Source organism: Cucurbita maxima, unplaced genomic scaffold, assembly GCF_002738345.1.
Source record: "Cucurbita maxima cultivar Rimu unplaced genomic scaffold, Cmax_1.0 Cma_Scf00014, whole genome shotgun sequence".
Classification (NCBI taxonomy): domain Eukaryota; kingdom Viridiplantae; phylum Streptophyta; class Magnoliopsida; order Cucurbitales; family Cucurbitaceae; genus Cucurbita; species Cucurbita maxima.
The window spans coordinates 3,054,644-3,073,649 of NW_019272030.1; the positions used below are offsets into that span (position 1 = coordinate 3,054,644).

The window sequence follows — 19,006 nt, forward strand, 5'->3', positions numbered from 1 at the left end:
TTTAAAAAAAAAAAAAAAAAAAAAAACATATGAAAAATTATTCCTTTCTTCTTTATTTATTATATACATAATTTTTGTGAGAAAGATCAATCAGGATGATTTTTACTAAAATGTGAAGAAAAGTAGTCTATAAATCAGTATGAGTGCTTAAAACGGAAACACAGAACTTGTTGATGTGCTAAAAATACTGAGTTATGCTTGATATTTTTCGAGATTTTTGTTGGAAATGATCTAACTAGATGATTTTAACTAGAACGTGGAAGAAGAGGAGTGTATAATTTAGAAATAAAAATAATGTTGCAGGCAATCTATTGATATGCTGGGGAGTTTACATTCACCAAGTATTGGGCTGCTAGGAACGCCATCATTGGCCAGATTTGGAAGCTCGTTTCTTTCCTCCTCATTAACGAGGAGATTCACTCCTGAAGCGTTCTCTTCATCCATATCAAAGCCACTGCTACCCACAGTAATTGACGAGCAGCAAAAGTATGCCCCTTATTCTCCTTTGGGTCCTCAGCTTCCTTCTAGGCGCTCTTCCATATCCGTCAGGAGGGATGACAAAGACAAGCCCGTCGTTGACTCTCATGGCCTTCCCATTTCCCGCCATTGTTCTTTTGGCCAAGCTGTTGTTAATGGTAATTACTTCTTCCATTGGGAAATATTTTGTGTGATAGAATTGTTGTGAGAATGATCGAAATTTGCAATGTAGGTATCAATGTGCTGTGTGGGGTGGGAATACTTTCGACCCCATATGCTATGCAACAAGGAGGATGGTTGGGGCTTTCCATTTTATTGATATTTGCTGTGCTTTCTTTCTACACTGGAATCCTCCTACGTGCTTGTTTGGATAGCAAACCTGGGCTTGAAACTTACCCTGACATTGGACAAGCTGCTTTTGGTGCCATCGGCCGTGTCGCCATCTCGGTAGCTGCCTTCTTATTCTCCCTTCATTCAGTTTAAATTCCAATTTCGCCTACAAAATTGTGCTTATATTTAAAGAAATTTTGTGAGTATAGTGATATCTTTAAATTGAGATTAAAGAACAAATGAAAACAAAGGGACAAAAACTTCAGGGTAAATGAATCAATATTTGATTTTTTTTCTTTGGTTTAACATTTTGTTTTGATTTCTTGTGGATGCAGATAGTATTGTACGTGGAATTATACGTAAGTACTACTTCTTCAAGTTGGGGTTTTAATTATTATCATAATTTTGTTGGATAATGGTTAACGTAGGGGCTGGCCCCACCTAAAGTTGATATCCTACGTTACAGAACAAGTGGCAAGTCTCTTGTCCACCACGCTCTTTGATGACTTAGGAACCACATTTTGATTTTGGGTCTCTTTGTGTGTCCAGAGAGGAAATAAATGTGATTTTTGAATGACGATTTTCATTTTAAATATGACAACCAAAACAAAAGAGATTATCAAAACTCTTTTTTGCATGTGATGCTTGATGTCTTCGGCAGAGGCTTATTAAGTGTTTGAGAAAATGACCCAGAGAAGATATCAACCTAACCACCCATGTCGGATTTTGTAGTGTAGCTAGTTTCGACCTTTGGCTAATTGAATAGGCAAAACGACTCTTCTTTTTTTCTTTTCGTTTTTTGAAAAATGGAACTTAGCTGAGAAGCAAGAACCATAATCATCATCATCCTCTTAGCCTTGGCAATTTCTGTTCCACAAATCTATTTATTCTCATTCTTAAGAGCTTTTCTATTTTCAGATAAGGGTAAAGAATTTTCTATTTACCCTCGTTCTTTTCATTCTCAATAGGTAGAATCTCTGGCAATATTAGTGAATTTAAACCAGAACACAATTTTAACCCGAAAATTTTGATATCATGTGTAAGCTCTGATAAATGTAACGGACTACCCACTGGGCCAATAGACATCTGGTGAAAACTGAAAAGCTAAAGCTTTTTCTTAGCTTCTTGTCAATATTTGCACGGTGCTCGTGTCTGCTAATGCAACATGCTTTCATTTTCGTAATGATTTTGAAACAACAAATTAGGTCTTATGTTAACGAAGTGACCCAACTAGATATGCTAGTCTTGCAGGCTTCTTGTATCGAGTACGTAATTCTGGAGAGCGACAATTTGTCTACATTGTTTCCCCGTGCGCACATAAGTTTTGGTGGATTTGAATTAAGTGCACACCTTTTATTCGCTATAGCGACTGCCCTGGCTGTTCTTCCAACCGTTTGGCTTCGGGATCTCAGTATTCTAAGTTACATCTCTGGTAAGCTAGCTTAAATTTATCATGTCAGAGTACATGTATGTTTTTATGAGTTTTATTGGTTAGTCTTGTATTGGCTTCTTTGCTTTTGTTTTTAGTTGACACCTACTCTCCATGAATTGGTATTTCCGCGCATCATGTAGCACCAAGTTCTTAGCCAAAATATTCTGCTTTGAAGATTCACAATGAAACGTATATATGACGCAACACCAACACGATGCTGCGTCATTTAATCTTATATTATGTCTATTTATTATGTTTAATAAGTGTGAATGGCGCCTAACAAGTAACTTGTTTTTTACTTTGTACCATTAGTGTCTAACACATGTCTATTAAACCATCAAGTGAATAACATGTATTCTTCACCTATTAGAATGCTCAAGCTCATACAAATCTTGCTGTCATGATTTTTCTTGTTCTTATTGAAATGCCCCTGATTTAAACCGAGACTTTCAAAAAATCGCTATTAATGATTTTTTTTTTTTTCTATTCTTCCTTACAGCTGGTGGAGTCATTGCATCAATCGTGGTGGTTATATGCTTGTTTTGGGTTGGGTTGGTAGATGATGTCGGTTTCCATGGCACAGTGACTCCACTGAAGCTCTCAACCCTCCCAGTTGCTCTGGGTCTGTACGGTTTCTGCTACTCAGGACATGCTGTATTTCCCAACATCTATAGCTCAATGGGTAAACAAAGCCAATTTCCAGCAGTCCTTTTGACATGGTAATTTGAAAGCTTCATCCTTTTTCACACACAATTTGTCTTGTCCATCTCCTACTGTGTGCTTCTGTGTGTCGCGATTGATTTGATTTAAATATGCATCATTCATATGGGCCTGTGAAGTATTAACTTTGTAAGCCTTATGTTTGTTTTTATTTTTATTATTTTCTTCGTTGACAAAGTCGGCTTCAATCAAAATTATCGACACTCAAATTCATTTAGTTATAACATAAAGAAAAGGGGGGATCGACTATGTCATTTAAGAAATCTTCGTGTTGCTTGATATGTCTGTTTGTCACCCTTCTGAATGGAGGGTCGATAAGATCTCGCCAACTATATAAAGAAAATTAATCACCTAAGATGTTTACAACATTTACTTTCCTTGAAAATGCAGTTTTGGTATTTGCACTTTGATGTATGCTGGAGTTGCTATTATTGGATACTTAATGTTTGGAGAATCGACATTATCCCAGTACACTCTTAACCTGCCCCAGGATTTGGTTGCCTCAAAGATTGCTGTGTGGACTACGGTACGGTGGTCAATTTTTCCTCAACCAATCCATTCTTGATGCTTATTTTCTCATCTCTATCAAAATAACCATATATGTTTCATCGCCTCTATTTATTCTCCCACTGAACTGCTTGTTTATTTGTTGTGCTGTGAAGTTAAACAAATAAAATTGGTTGTCTTAGTTCTTAATATCCAATGGTGCCATAAGGACCCTATTGCACCCCTATTTTTAAACTCTTGTATTTAGAACATATCTGTTAGAATTGGCAAGCTCGCCACGTGCTTGTACTGTTTGTTTGTTAAAGAAAATTGTTTTATGATTTGAAAGTATTAGATATATTAAATGTTGGATTGATATGATTTGGTCGTAAAGTCAGTGAAGGTATCTTATGGTAAAATGTTTACGATTTCGGAGTTGTTTATGCTGTTACTAAAGGAATCGAAAATGTTTCAGTCCCCAGTTTCCCTTGCATAGTCTAATTTTAGTGTTCTGGAGTTGTTTATGCTGTTACTCTTGTACTCAATTTCTACTCACTGCCTGAAAACTATTTTCTCATGTTTCTTACTTGTTCTTTGGCAGGTAGTAAACCCCTTCACAAAATATCCTTTCAGACTCTGATATATACTTGTTACAAGTATTGATTGGGATTGTAGCCTAGCTCTTTAAGTGAACTTCACTTCCATATTCTTTGATTCCACTTGTTTATCACTGCAGTAGGGTTTTGGGCCTCATATTTAGTAATATGCAGAGAGTAACATACATAATTACTCATAGCAATCAGAAACTAATAATATGCTCCTCGTTTCATTTTTTCTGTTTTTGTTCTACCGTAATTTCTGTAAGTGTATTTGAACCGGAAGAATGATGTTTCTCCTTAACTAGTCCCACGTATGCGTTAACGATATCTCCCGTTGCAATGAGTCTGGAGGAGTTCATACCACCAAACCATCCCAAGACTCACATTTATTCCATCCTAATTAGAACTGCTCTTGTAATTTCTACCCTACTGGTCGGTCTTTCTATCCCCTTTTTTGGTAAGTATATCTTCACATGTCTATTTCTGTACCAATTTATGGTGAAGAAAATGCCATGTTTTCTTTAAGCTCCTTCTGGCCTTGGAAAAATGAGTGCCAATTTTTGGATCTTCACTTTTCCAACGCAGGTCTTATGATGTCATTGATCGGATCCTTGCTAACAATGCTTGTGGTAAGCTTACTCGTCCTTGCACTGTGGATCCCTGCTGGTACTATATAACTCATTTATTAACGGCTGAACTATCAAATGTGTCTTGCAGACTTTAATACTCCCTTGTGCCTGTTACCTCAGCATTTTGAGGGGGAAAGTAACGTTTTTACAGGTGAAAACATCCTCTTCATTGCATTTTCTTTTATTCGCTAACTTAAACGAATTAGAATAGTCGATTGCATAACATCATTTTACCGCACGATCTTCTTATCCTCCTCTCTTTTCTTTTCTTTTTTCCCTTTACAGATAACACTTTGTTGCATAGTTATAGCAGTAGGAGTTATTGCATCTGCATTTGGATCATATTCATCTCTCAAGAAAATCATTGAGAAATTAAGCGCCTGAAGTTTTTGCCTTCCCAAACACCAAGAGTCACTGGTTATGCAGCATAGATTCTGGTAGATTTTGTTTTCCTTTTTAGATTGTATATTGAATTATAGAGGAACTCTAGATATTATGTTCCCCCCATTAAACGTTGGTGTCTTGTTCATTGATGCCTGTTTTTCCCCTTGTGTTGTCAGTATCTTTGTTTATTTTAAAAAATTATTCCATGTTCATTAGAAATTTAGAGATCAACCAAATCCATTTTGTTACAGTAATGAAATTATATTACTAGAGATAGCCCTTGGTTTTCCTGATTTCTCGAGTACAATGGCCGCACATTACGGCTGCAGCTTTCTTTGTCTTTTCCACAATTTGAAATAAAACCTTCAATATCCATCAAGATGTTGGATTACAGTTAGAACCTGTTTGGAACAAGTTTGTAAGCGCTTGCGCTGGATTAAGATTTTAAGAACTGATTTATAGCCTTACTAAAAGGATGGGGAAGGTGAAAAAGAAAAAAACTAGGTTTAGTTACAAGTTTAATCTCTAAACTATCAGGTTTATGTCTTTTTTATTCATGAACTTTAGAAAGTGTAGAAGTTTTCGAACTATCAATAGGCTCCATACTTTTGTAATTTTGTCTAATAGGTCGAATTGTTTTGTCTAATAGGTCAAATTCGACCTATTTGAAGCTTTTTAAAATTTCTTAAATGGTTTTCAGGATATTAAACTTGCACTCAGCACAGTTTTGAACACCCTCAACAATAGCTGAAATTTTTCATCCAAATTACCGCCAACCAATTGACTTATTCTTCCTCAAACAACTACTGTACTTGATCCAGCAGTTTAAGAAGCCATGATTCTTTACACAAGTAAATCTCCATTCCAAAAAAGAATGAGAAAACCTCTGTGTCATTCCATTCAACGTTGTTCAACAAGTTCTCACAACTTTGGGTCTCCAAGCTAGGCAAATCAAACAACCATTCCCTCCAATAAATGGATTCATAATCCGTTTTCTCAAATGTTCACCTTTTGATCCTTCAGAATCACTGTTAGAAGTTGAGCTCTTTTCTTGAAGCAGAGGGCTCTCAAGATCGCTTGCTTCCACAATCCGATTTACCATCTCCAAGACCTCGCTCATTTTAGGGCGTACCACAGCCTTCCGAACCAAACAGCGGTTAGCTACAGCTGCTAGTTTTTGGGCAGCTTTAATAGAATAGTTACCTCCTAGTCTTGGGTCAAGTATCAGCTCAAACTTCTTTAAGTCAGATAGGTGTGGTCTCACCCATTCCAAGAGCTTTTGCTGGCCTTTGGGGCGGTTCCGATCTAGGGGACGCCTACCAGTTATCAGTTCATACAGGAAAACTCCATAGCTCCATACATCAATTTTTGCTGTTAGTCGTCCTGTTTGAAGGTATTCAGGTGCTGCATATCCAATTGTTCCTACAATCTGCACAAGGATTGTCGATTACTGATGCAGAATAGATAGAAAAATATGTGTTATCTTTTTGGCTTTCCCAAAACTGATTCAAACAAACAGATTTTAGATTAGTTGCATACGAACCGCAGTAGAGACATGACTTAATCCGTCCGAAGGCCCTAGCCTAGCCAATCCAAAATCAGACAACTTAGCATTCCATTGTTCATCCAAAAGTATGTTTGAAGATTTGAAATCCCTAAATATTATCTGCACAAAGAATGATATCATTTAGGCCACCATAGATGTACTTCCTAGAATGTGTGAATCCAACTAGTTCTTCTCTCATCTCATCCAAATAGAATTTCATACGTTCTTCTTCTATACAATATAGATTTTCACGGACGTTTAAACGAGAAGGTTCATCATTAATCAACGCTAGAGCGATAGTTAAGTTCATCAGTTTTTGCTCAAAGATAAGGTACCTGGAAATCCATTCCTTCATGTAGATATGCCAAGCCACGAGCAGTATCCTGAGCTATTTTCATTCTAATTGCCCATGGAAGAGAACTGTTTAACTTGCTTGACAAGTGATCTTGCACACTCCTGTTAGGCATATATTCGTATACGAGTAATCGCTGGATCCCTCTTTCATCGTCTTCTGCACAGTAGCCTAGTAACTTGACAAGATTTGGATGCTCGACAACGCCCAAAAAGTTCACCTCTGTTACCCATTCCTTGTGACCCTATAGGAAAGGCCAGAAACCGAAATCGTAAAACTAAGGAACTTCTGAAGTGCAATAGTAATCATTTTTTGATTTTTGGAGGGGGAGCTAATTTAGAATACAACCATTAGTTCTCATACATACTGTCCTATGAACTTATCCAACAAAAGCATTTTCAACTCATTTGATAGGAATAATTGGAAATGCAGCTAAGATGGATGTAATTGGTTGGTACACTTGTTCTTTCTATCTCTAAGCAGTTCATATTCAAAGGAATTTGATACGGAGTAGACGAAAAACTGTAAGAACCAAAAGTATCGACATTCGCACAGATCGATGGAAATATAAGGGAAAAACAACAACCAAATCACTTATCAGCCTCACGGTTTTAAAACACGTCTATTAGGATGAGGTTTCCACACCCTTACAAGAAACGCTTCCGTTCCCCTCTCGGAACACCGTTACAAAAAACGCTTTGTTCCCCTCTCCAACCGATGTGAGATCTCACAGATGAGCTTTTCTGTAATTTCTTTTGGCTTTGGACAAATGGAAGAATGTTTTATATTTCCATTTCTCTTCTTCAACATGGCTCTTTCTTTCTCCAAGTTACAAAGATATCTCCATTCAAATGCACATATGAAGAATTCTCAGATTATCCAAGATGATGGAAATAAGTTCATATCAAAGAGAGAGAGAGAGAGCTTGCCTGTAATCCTCTTCTACTTAATTGCTTAACAGCAATGTCTATTCTTTTATGTGGATCCTCTGAGTTTCGGATAGCGCCCCTATATACACTACCAAATCCGCCTTCTCCGATCATAAGCGATCGGCTGAAGTTCTTCGTGGCTGCTTTCAAATCTGAGAATGTAAAGTCCCTAAGATTACTCTGTCTTTGAGACAAAGCTGCAAATGATTTAGCAGAAGATGCTACACTAAACTCTGAAACATTCTGAGAATTCAAATCAGAGTCAAACATCTTAAGATCTTGATTCATTGACGTAGAATTCGAGGTACACGAGATAATCGAATTAGATTTTGTAGCTGTTCTAGGCTCAACAGTTCTCCTCTCATTGCTGAACAAATGAAAACACTTCATAATCTCCTCCAAAACCTGACTCCCTCTCTGCACAAAAACAAAACTACACAACGTTAAGAAGAAAACTCTAGGTGATCAGGTATATATTCTATCTATATAATGCATTAGCCATCTCCAACTGTTCTTGATTCAAGAGGACAAAGCCAGAAAATCCCAAAAAGTTGTTGAAGAAACCCCAAAAAAGTGTCGAATTCTTTACATTCATTCACAATTCCTATCTTTCTAGCTTTTGAATTCAAAAACCCAGATTGATTTTCCATCTCCCTCTTACCAAGATCAAGGAAAATCTGAAAGTTCTTGGAACCTTTGAGAAGTTTTGAGAAAATCAAGAAATCCTCGTTGTTTTTCACAGAAAACTATGAAGATTAGGGGGAGAGAGAGAGAGAGAGAGAGAGAAGGACCTTTCATGTATGTCCAAACTTGCAAACCAGCAGAAAAATGAATAGTGAGGAGGTAAAGAAGAGGGTAGCAGGATTCAGAAATGGGTATTGAGCTCGATTGAAGAACACGACGAGCTCCCCATGATGTAGGGAAAGTCAATATACAAGGCAGCTAAAATTGATACCCATTTCAAAGAACCCCCTTAAGAATATAAAAATTAGAGGGATGGGAACAGTAAACACCGGACTAGAATGTTTGAGGAAATGGGGGATTTGGATATGAAAAGAAGAAAGAGTTGACATTTTTTCTTTTAAAAAAATTGTACAAAGAAAAAAGTCTACCAAATGGAATAATGAATTCATGGAAGCATGAGAATGAGTCATTTATGGCAATGGCCCATATTATTAATTACTTAATACAATTCTACTCTTGCAAGCTGTCTTCTCCAGTCCTTTTCTGGTTCACATTTCTACAAAATCAATATTTTAACCTAAAATCAATTTACTCAATCATAAATGGAAGCAAGAGGTTGTTTTAAAATAGAACATAGGTTAATCGTTAAAACTAAAATATAGGTATTATTTAATCTAAATTAACGAGCAAAATATTGTGTGAAAATAAATTAATGTTGTAGTAAAAATCATGTAGTTAATAATTTAAAATTAATTTAACATTTAACTTTACACTTTTAAATACGATTTTCATATCATTAAAAATTATTTTAAAAACTAAAAAAATGTTTCATTAAAAGATTTGAACCTCTTACCTCTTAACTTGGAATACATATCAAAATTAGTTGAATTGCATTCACATCCTATTGAAAACAAAATATTTCAATTCGAATTGACAACTTTTAACAGTAGAATAAATGAAGATGTTAAGTTACGTACTGTGTATAAGACGAATCTCCATTCTTGTAGAAGATTCAAACTCCTATCTCGCGTGAAAGAAAATCATCCCATTTTACTTTTCATATCCATCAATCTCAGCTAAATTAACCTGATTCAAATCAGGAAGCTGCGTAGCAATGATATGAAGTAGTAGCAGCCATAGTTTTGTATCCACAATTCAAAGTTCCTTTAGAACATGCCAAAGAAGAAGGCAACCAAGTCCCTCAAATTGGCGTCTAAAATGACCCTTAAAGACAAGTCGTCGAGGGGCCAACCAAATGGTTTGCCTCAACACTCAAGAAAAACCCACCAAGATTTCCTCCTTTGATCTCTGGCGGCTATGGAACGTATGGTTCTTGAGCCTTTTTAACTCCAAACTATAAAACCCATTTCTCCTTTCTCCTTTAGTTAGTTGATATCTCGAAGTTTGAAGCTATGAAGAACATGAAGAACACCAGAATTTCTTTCACTTTCATGGCTGTACTTCTTGTCGGATTGAGCTGGGAACAGTTTGTTCTTGGCCAGAATCAGCTTGCCAGCCCTGCAGCACTGCCATTTATCTTGTCCATGGCCAACGCTCAGCTCTCCAATTTGAGCTCAATCATCAACGCCGAACTCAGTAGCCACTTCCGTTTTTGCTCCAGAGACACGTGAGTTTTACCCCCTGTACTTTTAATTCTGTGCTCTGTTTGGTTATTGGGAATTTGAGTGTAACGGCTCAAGCCCACCGCTAATAGATATTGTCCTCATTCGGGCTTTTCCTCAAGGTTTTTAAAATGCATATGTTAGGCAGAAGTTTCTACACCTTATAAAAAATGTTTTGTTCCCTTTTCCCATCGAGATGGGACCTCCCAATCCACCACCCTTTGGGGCCCAGCGTCCTTGTTGGCACACCGCCTCGTGTCCACTCCCTTCAAGGCTCAACATCATCACTGACATTCTTTATAAGAGTGTGAAAACTTCTCCCTAGTAGACGCACATTTTAAAAACCTTGAGGGAAAGCCCAAAGAGGACAATATCTACCGGCGATGGGCTTGGGTTGTTACAAATGGTATAAGAGCCAGACACTAGGTGGTGTGCCAACAAGGACGTTGGGCTCTTAAGGGGGTGGAGTGTGAAATTCCACCTCGGTTGGAGAGTGGAACAAAACATTCCTTATAAAGGTGTGAAAACCTCTCACTGACAGATGCATTTTAAAACCTCGAGAGTAAGCCAAAGAGAACATTATCTATTAGCGGTTAGCTTGGGTTGTTACATTGAGGGAAGTGGAATCCCGATTTGCACTTTACACATTCCTAGATTCTCGGATGTAATATGAAGTTCCATTAAGAAATCTCGAGGTAGGATCTCTTTTCCATTTCCTTAGGTCGTCATTCAGTCTGTGAAACTTGGATGGTTTTGTGTTATTCAGGGATGTTGATTGGAACAGAGCGTTTAACTTCTCATCTAATCTGGATTTCTTGTCTTCTTGCCTACAGAAGATGAATGGTATGAGCAATCCGTAAGTGAAAAGAACAAAAAAAAGGAAAATCTTTCAATATCTATTTTAATTATTAGCTCAAGAAAATCTTCCATTAACAGGACAGCGCCTGTGTACAGCAGCAGAAATCAAGTTTTACTTTGACAGTATCATCCTTCAGGCTCCCCCAACTGCTTCAACAGCTTCCTTCCTCAAACTGAAACTTAACAACAATTGTAATTTGACATCTTGGGCTTCTGGTTGTGAGCCAGGATGGGCATGCAGTGTCGGTCCGGATCAGCTCGTCGACCTTACTAATTCCCAGCAAATTCCTTCAAGAATCCATGATTGCCAAGCTTGTTGCGATGGTTTCTTCTGTCCTCAGGGTCTTACATGCATGATTCGTAAGTATTTAGACCTATACCTGTTTGATCTTCATCTAGAAATGTAACCGCCAAGCCAACTACTAGCAGATATTGTCCTCTTTGAACTTTCCCTTCTGGGCTTTCCCACAAGGTTTTAAAATGCGTCCACTAGGGAGAGGTCTCAACACCCTTATGAGGAATAGTTAGTTACCCTCTCTAACCGATGTGGGATCTCACATCCAGCCCCCTTGAGGGCCTAGCATCCTCGTTATCACACCGCCCACTGTCTGGCTCTTATACCATTTGTAACAGTCCAAGCCCATCGCTAGTAGATATTGTCTTCTTTGAGCTCTCTTATGGGTTTCCCCTCAAGGTTTTAGAACGCGTCCACTAGGGAGAAGTCTTCACACCCTTATAAGGAATGTTTTGTTACCCTCTCCAACTGACGTGAGATCTCACAATCCATCCCCTTTAAGGGCCCAACGTCCTGTTAGCCCATGACACAGTATCTGGCTCTGATACCATTTGTAATAGCTTAAGCTCACTGATAGTAGATATTGTTCTCTTTGGTTTTTTCATTCCGGGCTTCCTCTCAAGGTTTTAAAACACGTTCATTAGGAAGATGTTTCCACACCCTTATAAGAAATATTTCGTTCCCCCTCTCCAACTGATGTGAAATCTCACAAGAAAATTGCTCATTTTCATTTCCCTCGTAAATTTAAGCCTCTACAAGCTTGTTTTATACCCTTATAAGTAGCTGAATTGTGCTCACTTTCTAACACTGTTTTGTATCTGACAGCATGCCCTTTAGGATCCTATTGTCCCCTTGCCAAGTTGAATGAAACAACTGGAGTATGTGAACCGTAAGTACAAACCATACCATGTCTGCCACTTCTCTATGTTGTTCAGCATAATGAAGTTATCCATTTTCTTGTTCTTGCAGATATCTTTACCAGCTACCACCTGGGCGGCCCAACCATACCTGTGGAGGAGCAAACATGTGGGCTGATGTTGGTCGAAGTGGAGAGATTTTCTGTTCAGATGGATCATTTTGTCCATCAACCACCCAAAAAATTCCTTGTGATAATGGGTATTCACTTGTTTCTAAGCACTGATATGTTATATAAACCATTGTTTACTGAGCTTTCTAATCTCATCGATCCATTTTGCTGCCATTGCAGATATTACTGCAGAAAGGGTTCAACTTCTCAGAATAGTAAGTGCGATACCGAATTCCATATCCTTGCACGTTCGAACCTCTATTTTTTCTCATCGATCTATTCTACCGGACGTATTGCAGGATGCTTCAAGCTTACTTCATGTGATGCTAACACTGCAAATCAGAATATCCATGCTTATGGAGTAATACTTTTAGTAAGTCATCTACTAATGTGAAAATCTGAGTAAAGGTAACAAGAAGGATAAGAGTCCAAACTTCGGAAGATTAAGGCACAACTCCTAACCCACTCGCTGATTAGGCCTCCAAGTCCTCTTCTTCCCCAATTTACCCCTGCCAATATCACTCTCTTCTTTCTGACTTTTCTTGTTCTACGCTCTACGAGAAATGACTGCTCATTCAAGACTTGAATAAGAATCGAAACTTTTCTTTGCTTATGCAGGTGGGTTTGAGCACTGTGCTACTCATAATTTACAATTTCTCCGACCAAGTTCTTAGTGCTAGAGAAAGGAGACTGGCTAAATCCAGGGAGGCAGCAGCAAACAGTGCAAAGACAACAGCAAAAGCACAACAAAGGTGGAAAGCTGCGAAAAAAGCTGCAATGAAGCATGCAAGTGGTTTGCAAGTTCAACTATCACGAAAGTTTTCACATGTGAAAAGCTCGGATACAGAACAATTTAAGATTTTGGATCAATCCAAATCTGATATGGACAATGATTTATCAACGTCATACTCACGTATCCCAACCACATCATCCGCTTCGTCTGTGCCCATTGAAGGAAGAACAGATAGCCAGACTGGTCACATGGGAATGATACATGAAATTGAAGAAGACCATGATGATCATGAAGGCCTTCATAATGAAACTAGAAATGAAAAGGGTATTAAAAAACATGTGCCAAAGGGAAAGCATTCAAGTACTCACAGCCAGATGTTTCAGCATGCTTACATGCAACTCGAGAAAGAAAAGGTTCAGCAGCAAGAGAATCAAAATCTTACTTTCTCAAGTGTAATTAAAATGGCAACTAATCCAGAGAATAAAAGGCGCCCTCCTATTGAAGTTTCATTTAAAGACCTAAACCTTACTTTGAAAACAAAAAACAAGCACCTTTTGAGATGTGTCACTGGAAACATCAAGCCCGGCCGGATCACTGCTGTCATGGGTCCATCTGGGGCTGGAAAAACAACGTTTCTTTCTGCTTTGGCAGGAAAAGCAATTGGATGCAAGACTACAGGTTCTATTCTAATAAATGGAAAGAATGAATCAATTCTGTCATATAAAAGAATTATGGGTTTTGTACCTCAAGATGATATTGTCCATGGGAACTTGACAGTGGAAGAGAATCTATGGTTCAGTGCAAACTGCAGGTATTTGAACCTTTCCTCTTTGCTTTATCTTATTGACGTAACATGAAACCTATTAGTCTGAAAGAACCGTGGAGAGCAACAAAATCCCACAAACCACCTGATTGACACCAACGAGTAAAATCTCCTTGTGCTTCAGGACCCCATAGTAACAACAAAGAGTGTGCTAAACTATTAGCAGGAGTCGAAACTACAGCGGTGCGAAGGCATCTCCATAGAATTGACTTTAAGATGAATTATGGCTTTCTGGATTTCATCACTAATTTCCTTTGTTCTTTTCTAAGTAGTTTATCATTACTGTCTGTAAGCTTTTTGATAATGGACTGCCTATTGTCATAGGCTTTCTGTGGAGTTATCCAAAGCAGATAAGGTTCTAATTGTTGAAAGAGTTATCGAGTTCTTGGGGCTCCAGACTGTGAGAAACTCCTTGGTCGGGACAGTGGAAAAGCGAGGAATCTCTGGAGGACAAAGGAAGAGGGTGAATGTCGGGTTAGAAATGGTGATAGAGCCTTCGATTTTGCTGTTAGATGAGCCAACATCTGGTTTGGACAGTTCTTCTTCCCAACTGCTTCTTAGAGCACTCAGGAGAGAAGCTCTTGAAGGTGTGACCATCTCCATGGTGGTTCATCAACCAAGGTAACTTTTCCAAACCTGTTCTTCCACTGTCTTTATAGCCAGCATCCCTGATTGATTATGTCCCTTGTTTACTAATTTGCGAATCTCCGCTTCAGCTACACCTTATACAAAATGTTCGACGATTTGGTTCTTCTTGCAAAAGGTGGTTTTACTGTTTATCATGGACCAGCAAGGAGAGTTGAAGAATACTTTGCTGGCCTTGGAATCCATGTCCCGGAACGTGTTAACCCTCCAGATCACTTCATTGATATTTTGGAGGGTATTATGACACCAAATGCAGATATTAGCTATGAAGAGCTTCCTGTTAGATGGTTGCTTCATAATGGTTACCCAGTACCAGCAGATTTGCAGCAGATCTCAGCCAGACACACTACAAGCATGGCAGATGTGGAGCGAACTAATGGAACGAGCAACCATGTTCTTGTCGAGCCACAACCTTCTTTAGCTGGGGAGTTATGGCAGGGCATGAGAAGTAAAGTTGAGGAACATCATGACAAGTTAAGAATGCTTTTGAAGACCAAAGATTTGTCCCATAGAAGAACTCCAGGCATACTTAAGCAGTACAAATTCTTTCTTGGGAGGTACATCGTATTAATAGAAACCTTCAATAACAATGATCTTACGACATGTGTGTAAAGCATTAATAGCTATATATGTCTCTTCATAACCATGAATTTCAGAATCGGTAAGCAGAGATTACGGGACTCGAGAATACAAGTTATAGATTATTTGACCTTACTTCTTGCTGGTGCCTGCCTTGGACCGATTTCTGATTTGAGCGACCAGTCATTTGGTGTTTATGGTTATCCTTTCACCATTATTGCAGTTTGTAAGTTACCAATTCTTTGCGAACATATATGCTTAACGAGACCTTTGCCCATTGTTTTCACGCAATATGTTCTTTTTTATCAGGGCCTAAATACATAATAACTGACCATGGCCATGATTGTATCAGCTCTTCTAGGAAAAATTGCGGCTTTGAGAACATTTTCTTTGGATAAGTTGGAGTATTGGAGAGAGAGTTCTTCGGGCATGAGCAGTTTGGCTTATTTTCTCGCAAAGGACACGGTTGACCATTTTAATACAGTGATAAAGCCGCTGGTGTATCTATCTATGTTCTATTCCTTCGCAAACCCGAGATCTTCCTTTACAGATCATTATGTTGTTTTACTCTGCCTTCTGTACTGTGTCACGGGCATGGCTTATTCTTTGGCTATCCTCCTTCAGCCTGGTGCAGCTCAACTGGTGAGTGAAAGTAGTGCATAAACAAGTTCTTAGCAAGCTTGGTGATTTGCCTCACTGACTAAATCTACTGTTCTATGCAGTGGTCAGCCATTTTTCCTGTTGTCTTAACCCTCTTTATAACAAGGCCTCAAACTAGTTCAGCAATGAAGACTCTGTCTAATCTTTGTTACCCCAAATGGGCTTTGGAAGCATTAGTGACTGCAAATGCGGAAAGGTATGTCTTGAAGTTTCCCTCGTTCATAATCATGTCCACTCTTGAGTTTGATAATTCAAATCCCCACATGAAGCCTGTAACAGCCCAAGCCCACCGCTAGTAGATATTGTCCACTTTGGCTATTACATATCGCCGTCTGTCTCACAGTTTTAGAATGCATCTACTAGGGAGAGGTTTCCACACCATTATAAGGAATGTTTCGTTCCCCTTTCCAACCAACGTGGGATCTCACAAGGGAGAATGAAACATTTATTATAAGGGTGTGGAAACCTCTCCCTGGTAGATGCGTTTTAAAACCTTGAAGGGAAGCACATAAGGGAAAGCCCAAAGGGATAATATATGTCTGCTAGTGGAAGGATTTGGTTGTTATGTATTGCCGTCAGCCTCACAATTTTATAACGCATCTATTAGGGAGAGGTTTCCACACCATTATAAGGAATGATTCGTTCCCCTTTCCAACCAATGTGGGATCTCACAATGGAGAACGAAACATTCCTTATAAGGTTGTGGAAACCTCTCCCTGGTAGACACGTTTTAAAACCTTGAGGGAAGCCTAGAAGGGAAAGCCCAAAGAAGACAATATCTGCTAGCGGTAGGCTTGCGCTGTTACAAAGCTAGCCTACCGCAAAACTTTGCCTCTCTCCCAAGGGAGAATTATTGAGTTTGTTAGCTAAATTGTTATAAACTTTCTAAGCTAATTGGCTCTGTTCTACAGGTACGACGGAGTGTGGCTGATAACTCGCTGTGGAGTTTTGAATGGGAGTGGATTTGACATTCATGACTGGGGCCAATGCCTACTCCTCCTAATGGTCACAGGTGTGATTTTCCGAATACTTTCATATGTTTGTTTGTTGATCGTTCGAAGAAAGTGATGCCTTGACCGCAAGACTCAGTCCCCTCTGCCATTTTCTTCAAGTAGTAAGCAACCTAGAGCAACAATACCCCATTTTCAGGCACCTTTCATTATGGACTTCCCTATCACACGAAGATACAGTTCAGAAATTGCATATATTTGATATAAGATCCTTGCTCTCTTACTTAGCAATGTTGCCTCCTCAGCCTGATTCATGGTACTCTTATGGTGAAAGTTAAAGCAGGTGAAGCCAAACCCAGCTTTCTCTGTATCTAACTGCATTAATTCCTCCATCAAGCTTCAATTTTCATCATAGGGGGGTCCCTTTAATGGCTACTTACTTCAGATAGCCTCTATTTTCGTATGGCCCTACAATACAATTTCTAGTTTAAAAAGAATGTACTTAGAAATGCTATCCTAACCAGACACCGCCTAAAAACGTAAAGACGCGATTGCTTAACCAAAATGAATCCATACCTGGGTGGTCGACACAACCACCAGAAGCCTGAGTTCTTACAACTTCCTCAAAAGCAAATGCACGATCTCCTGAAATGGAAAGAAAATTCATGCTATGCAGCTCATGATCTTCAACATGCCAATGTAAACCATCGGAGAAGTAACGATCGGAATGTCATCTGGCATATAACGCGTAAGTGATCCAGGAGATCGCGCAATTACTTGCAAGTTCCAAGAGCTATTTGAACGCCTCCAACCTGCCGTCCCTTCCATGTTAATACCAGAATCTGAACTCTTTCCTCTCGAGTTGGGTGAGACATCGTCCGAGGAAGCCACTCTGGACTTGTATTCAGATCATTCCTGGTGGAAATGTCGCCACTATCCCAACAGAAATCACAGTTCCGACACCGGTCAGTGCCGCCATAAATTGAGAAAGAAAACAAAAGTCGCTGCTCGTAAATCGATTATGGACACCGACAACATGGCAAGCGGATTGAAACCCTAAATTTGAGAAGTACAGAAAACGATTTGTATTGTATCTGTGATGAAATTACCGCGCGTTATACACAGAGGACCATGAAATTTGAGTAGAAAAGGAAAATATCTTGCAAATCGAACGTCATAAACAAGCAACGGCACCTGTAACTGAAACATGACCTTCTAAAGAGAACCCCAAGCAATGAGAAAGAACGCGCGAAGACAGCTCACGGACAGAAACGCCATGGTTTTATTGTGCGCACGATAGCAATATATAAGACTGATGGCTAAAATACACTGTCTAATGTCACAGCTACTTGAAATTTATGGTGACACTAAGTATTTTACTAATTGTTTCGGGATTAAACTTTAAAGTTCCAACTATTTTTTTTTAAAAAAAAATGTACTTGCAAGTGGAGAACTTATTGGAATGGGAAATTTATTTTTCAAATTAAGAATTTTCTAATGCTCTTTTTACCCGCAACTTTGTATTTTTCACATGGAAAAAAATTGTCTGTATTTTAGATTTATATTCTAGCAGTATTATGAAATTTTGCCTAGAGATCACCAACCGTTTTTAAAGGACTCATTAGTATAGGAATTAACGTTGATGGATGAAATAGATAACAGTCACATAGACCAAAGACGATTGACATAAGCAACTATCATAGCTCTAACAAGTATAGATGAATGACAGCAATCTAACACATTTATGATGAACGATGGATCCTTCTATGATATGCAAAATATATGCAAACAAAACTTTATAGTAGTAAAATCTAACTTCCACTCGACTTTTAGGTTGTGACATGACATTGTAATTAAATAGGTTAATAAAATTATAATCCAAACACGTTCGCTTCTTATTAATAAAAATCTGACGCATCAAGAAAAACTAAGGATCTATCGGACAACCTTTAAATTGTATTGCAAAATCGTGTTAGTGATAAATGTTCACGACTTCTTATTTTTTACTATCTATCAAATATTTAGATAGGCTTTTTCCCATGTCAATATTTATAAATAATCATTGATTGAAATTATTTTATTAAAATATTACAAAATTATATCTGTGTACCTCAGCTTTTTCTCTCAGAGCCCATAGGTAGCCTACAAAACAAAGCTTAAACTTGAAGGTACTTTTTATCTATCTACTCTTATAAATAACAAACATACCATGAATTAGAGAGCTAAAATTCTACATCTGATCAGTT

At 38.4% G+C, this 19,006-nt stretch overlaps 3 protein-coding genes across 10 annotated transcripts in view; 2 read left to right on the forward strand and 1 right to left on the reverse strand.

Annotated features, from left to right (window-relative positions):
• Positions 1–5,329, forward strand: part of LOC111489216 (amino acid transporter AVT1C-like) — a 6,820-nt gene extending 1,491 nt beyond the window's left edge. For all 3 annotated transcript variants that reach the window (XM_023137328.1, XM_023137329.1, XM_023137330.1), the window contains exons 3-13: positions 304–635; positions 710–924; positions 1,143–1,166; positions 2,059–2,239; positions 2,739–2,958; positions 3,350–3,485; positions 4,047–4,066; positions 4,356–4,501; positions 4,630–4,673; positions 4,762–4,824; positions 4,959–5,329. In XM_023137328.1, coding sequence (XP_022993096.1) covers positions 304–635; positions 710–924; positions 1,143–1,166; positions 2,059–2,239; positions 2,739–2,958; positions 3,350–3,485; positions 4,047–4,066; positions 4,356–4,501; positions 4,630–4,673; positions 4,762–4,824; positions 4,959–5,057 — 1,480 coding nt within the window. In that variant the 3' untranslated portion in view covers positions 5,058–5,329. The remainder of the gene's footprint in view (positions 1–303; positions 636–709; positions 925–1,142; positions 1,167–2,058; positions 2,240–2,738; positions 2,959–3,349; positions 3,486–4,046; positions 4,067–4,355; positions 4,502–4,629; positions 4,674–4,761; positions 4,825–4,958) is intronic.
• A 500-nt stretch (positions 5,330–5,829) lies between these two features.
• On the reverse strand, positions 5,830–13,722 carry LOC111488878 (probable serine/threonine-protein kinase PBL19). 6 transcript variants are annotated; one of them, XM_023136808.1, is made up of 5 exons: positions 13,655–13,722; positions 7,885–8,036; positions 6,939–7,199; positions 6,601–6,723; positions 5,830–6,486 (listed from the first exon to the last, which is right to left on the reverse strand). In XM_023136808.1, the coding sequence occupies exons 2-5, from the start codon at positions 7,996–7,998 to the stop codon at positions 5,968–5,970; spliced, it is 1,017 nt and encodes a 338-aa protein (XP_022992576.1). In that variant the 5' UTR covers positions 7,999–8,036; positions 13,655–13,722; the 3' UTR covers positions 5,830–5,967. The 6 variants fall into 6 exon arrangements, with proteins under 6 accessions (XP_022992576.1, XP_022992570.1, XP_022992572.1 ...); XM_023136802.1 differs by lacking the exon at positions 13,655–13,722 and adding an exon at positions 9,546–10,006 and having other exon boundaries at positions 7,885–8,301; XM_023136804.1 differs by lacking the exon at positions 13,655–13,722 and adding an exon at positions 9,422–9,510 and having other exon boundaries at positions 7,885–8,301.
• On the forward strand, positions 9,989–17,165 carry LOC111488877 (ABC transporter G family member 24-like). Its single transcript, XM_023136800.1, has 14 exons — positions 9,989–10,195; positions 10,957–11,033; positions 11,127–11,408; positions 12,169–12,232; positions 12,313–12,459; positions 12,551–12,585; positions 12,670–12,743; positions 12,989–13,914; positions 14,251–14,547; positions 14,643–15,128; positions 15,228–15,376; positions 15,503–15,792; positions 15,873–16,006; positions 16,722–17,165. The coding sequence occupies exons 1-14, from the start codon at positions 9,990–9,992 to the stop codon at positions 16,876–16,878; spliced, it is 3,324 nt and encodes a 1,107-aa protein (XP_022992568.1). The 5' UTR covers position 9,989; the 3' UTR covers positions 16,879–17,165.
• Positions 17,166–19,006: the final 1,841 nt, after the last annotated feature.

Coding starts and splice junctions, on each gene's coding strand:
- LOC111488878 (XM_023136802.1), bottom strand. CDS start 8,274: ATGAAGTGTTTTCATTTGTTCAGCAATGAGAGGAGAACTGTTGAGCCT. Junction 7,200..7,884: donor TAAGTAGAAGAGGATTACAG/GCAAGCTCTCTC, acceptor CCTTTCCTATAG/GGTCACAAGGAATGGGTAAC. Junction 6,724..6,938: donor ATGAAGGAATGGATTTCCAG/GTACCTTATCTT, acceptor TTCTTTGTGCAG/ATAATATTTAGGGATTTCAA.
- LOC111488877 (XM_023136800.1), top strand. CDS start 9,990: ATGAAGAACACCAGAATTTCTTTCACTTTCATGGCTGTACTTCTTGTC. Junction 11,409..12,168: donor GGGTCTTACATGCATGATTC/GTAAGTATTTAG, acceptor TGTATCTGACAG/CATGCCCTTTAGGATCCTAT. Junction 12,460..12,550: donor AAAATTCCTTGTGATAATGG/GTATTCACTTGT, acceptor CTGCCATTGCAG/ATATTACTGCAGAAAGGGTT.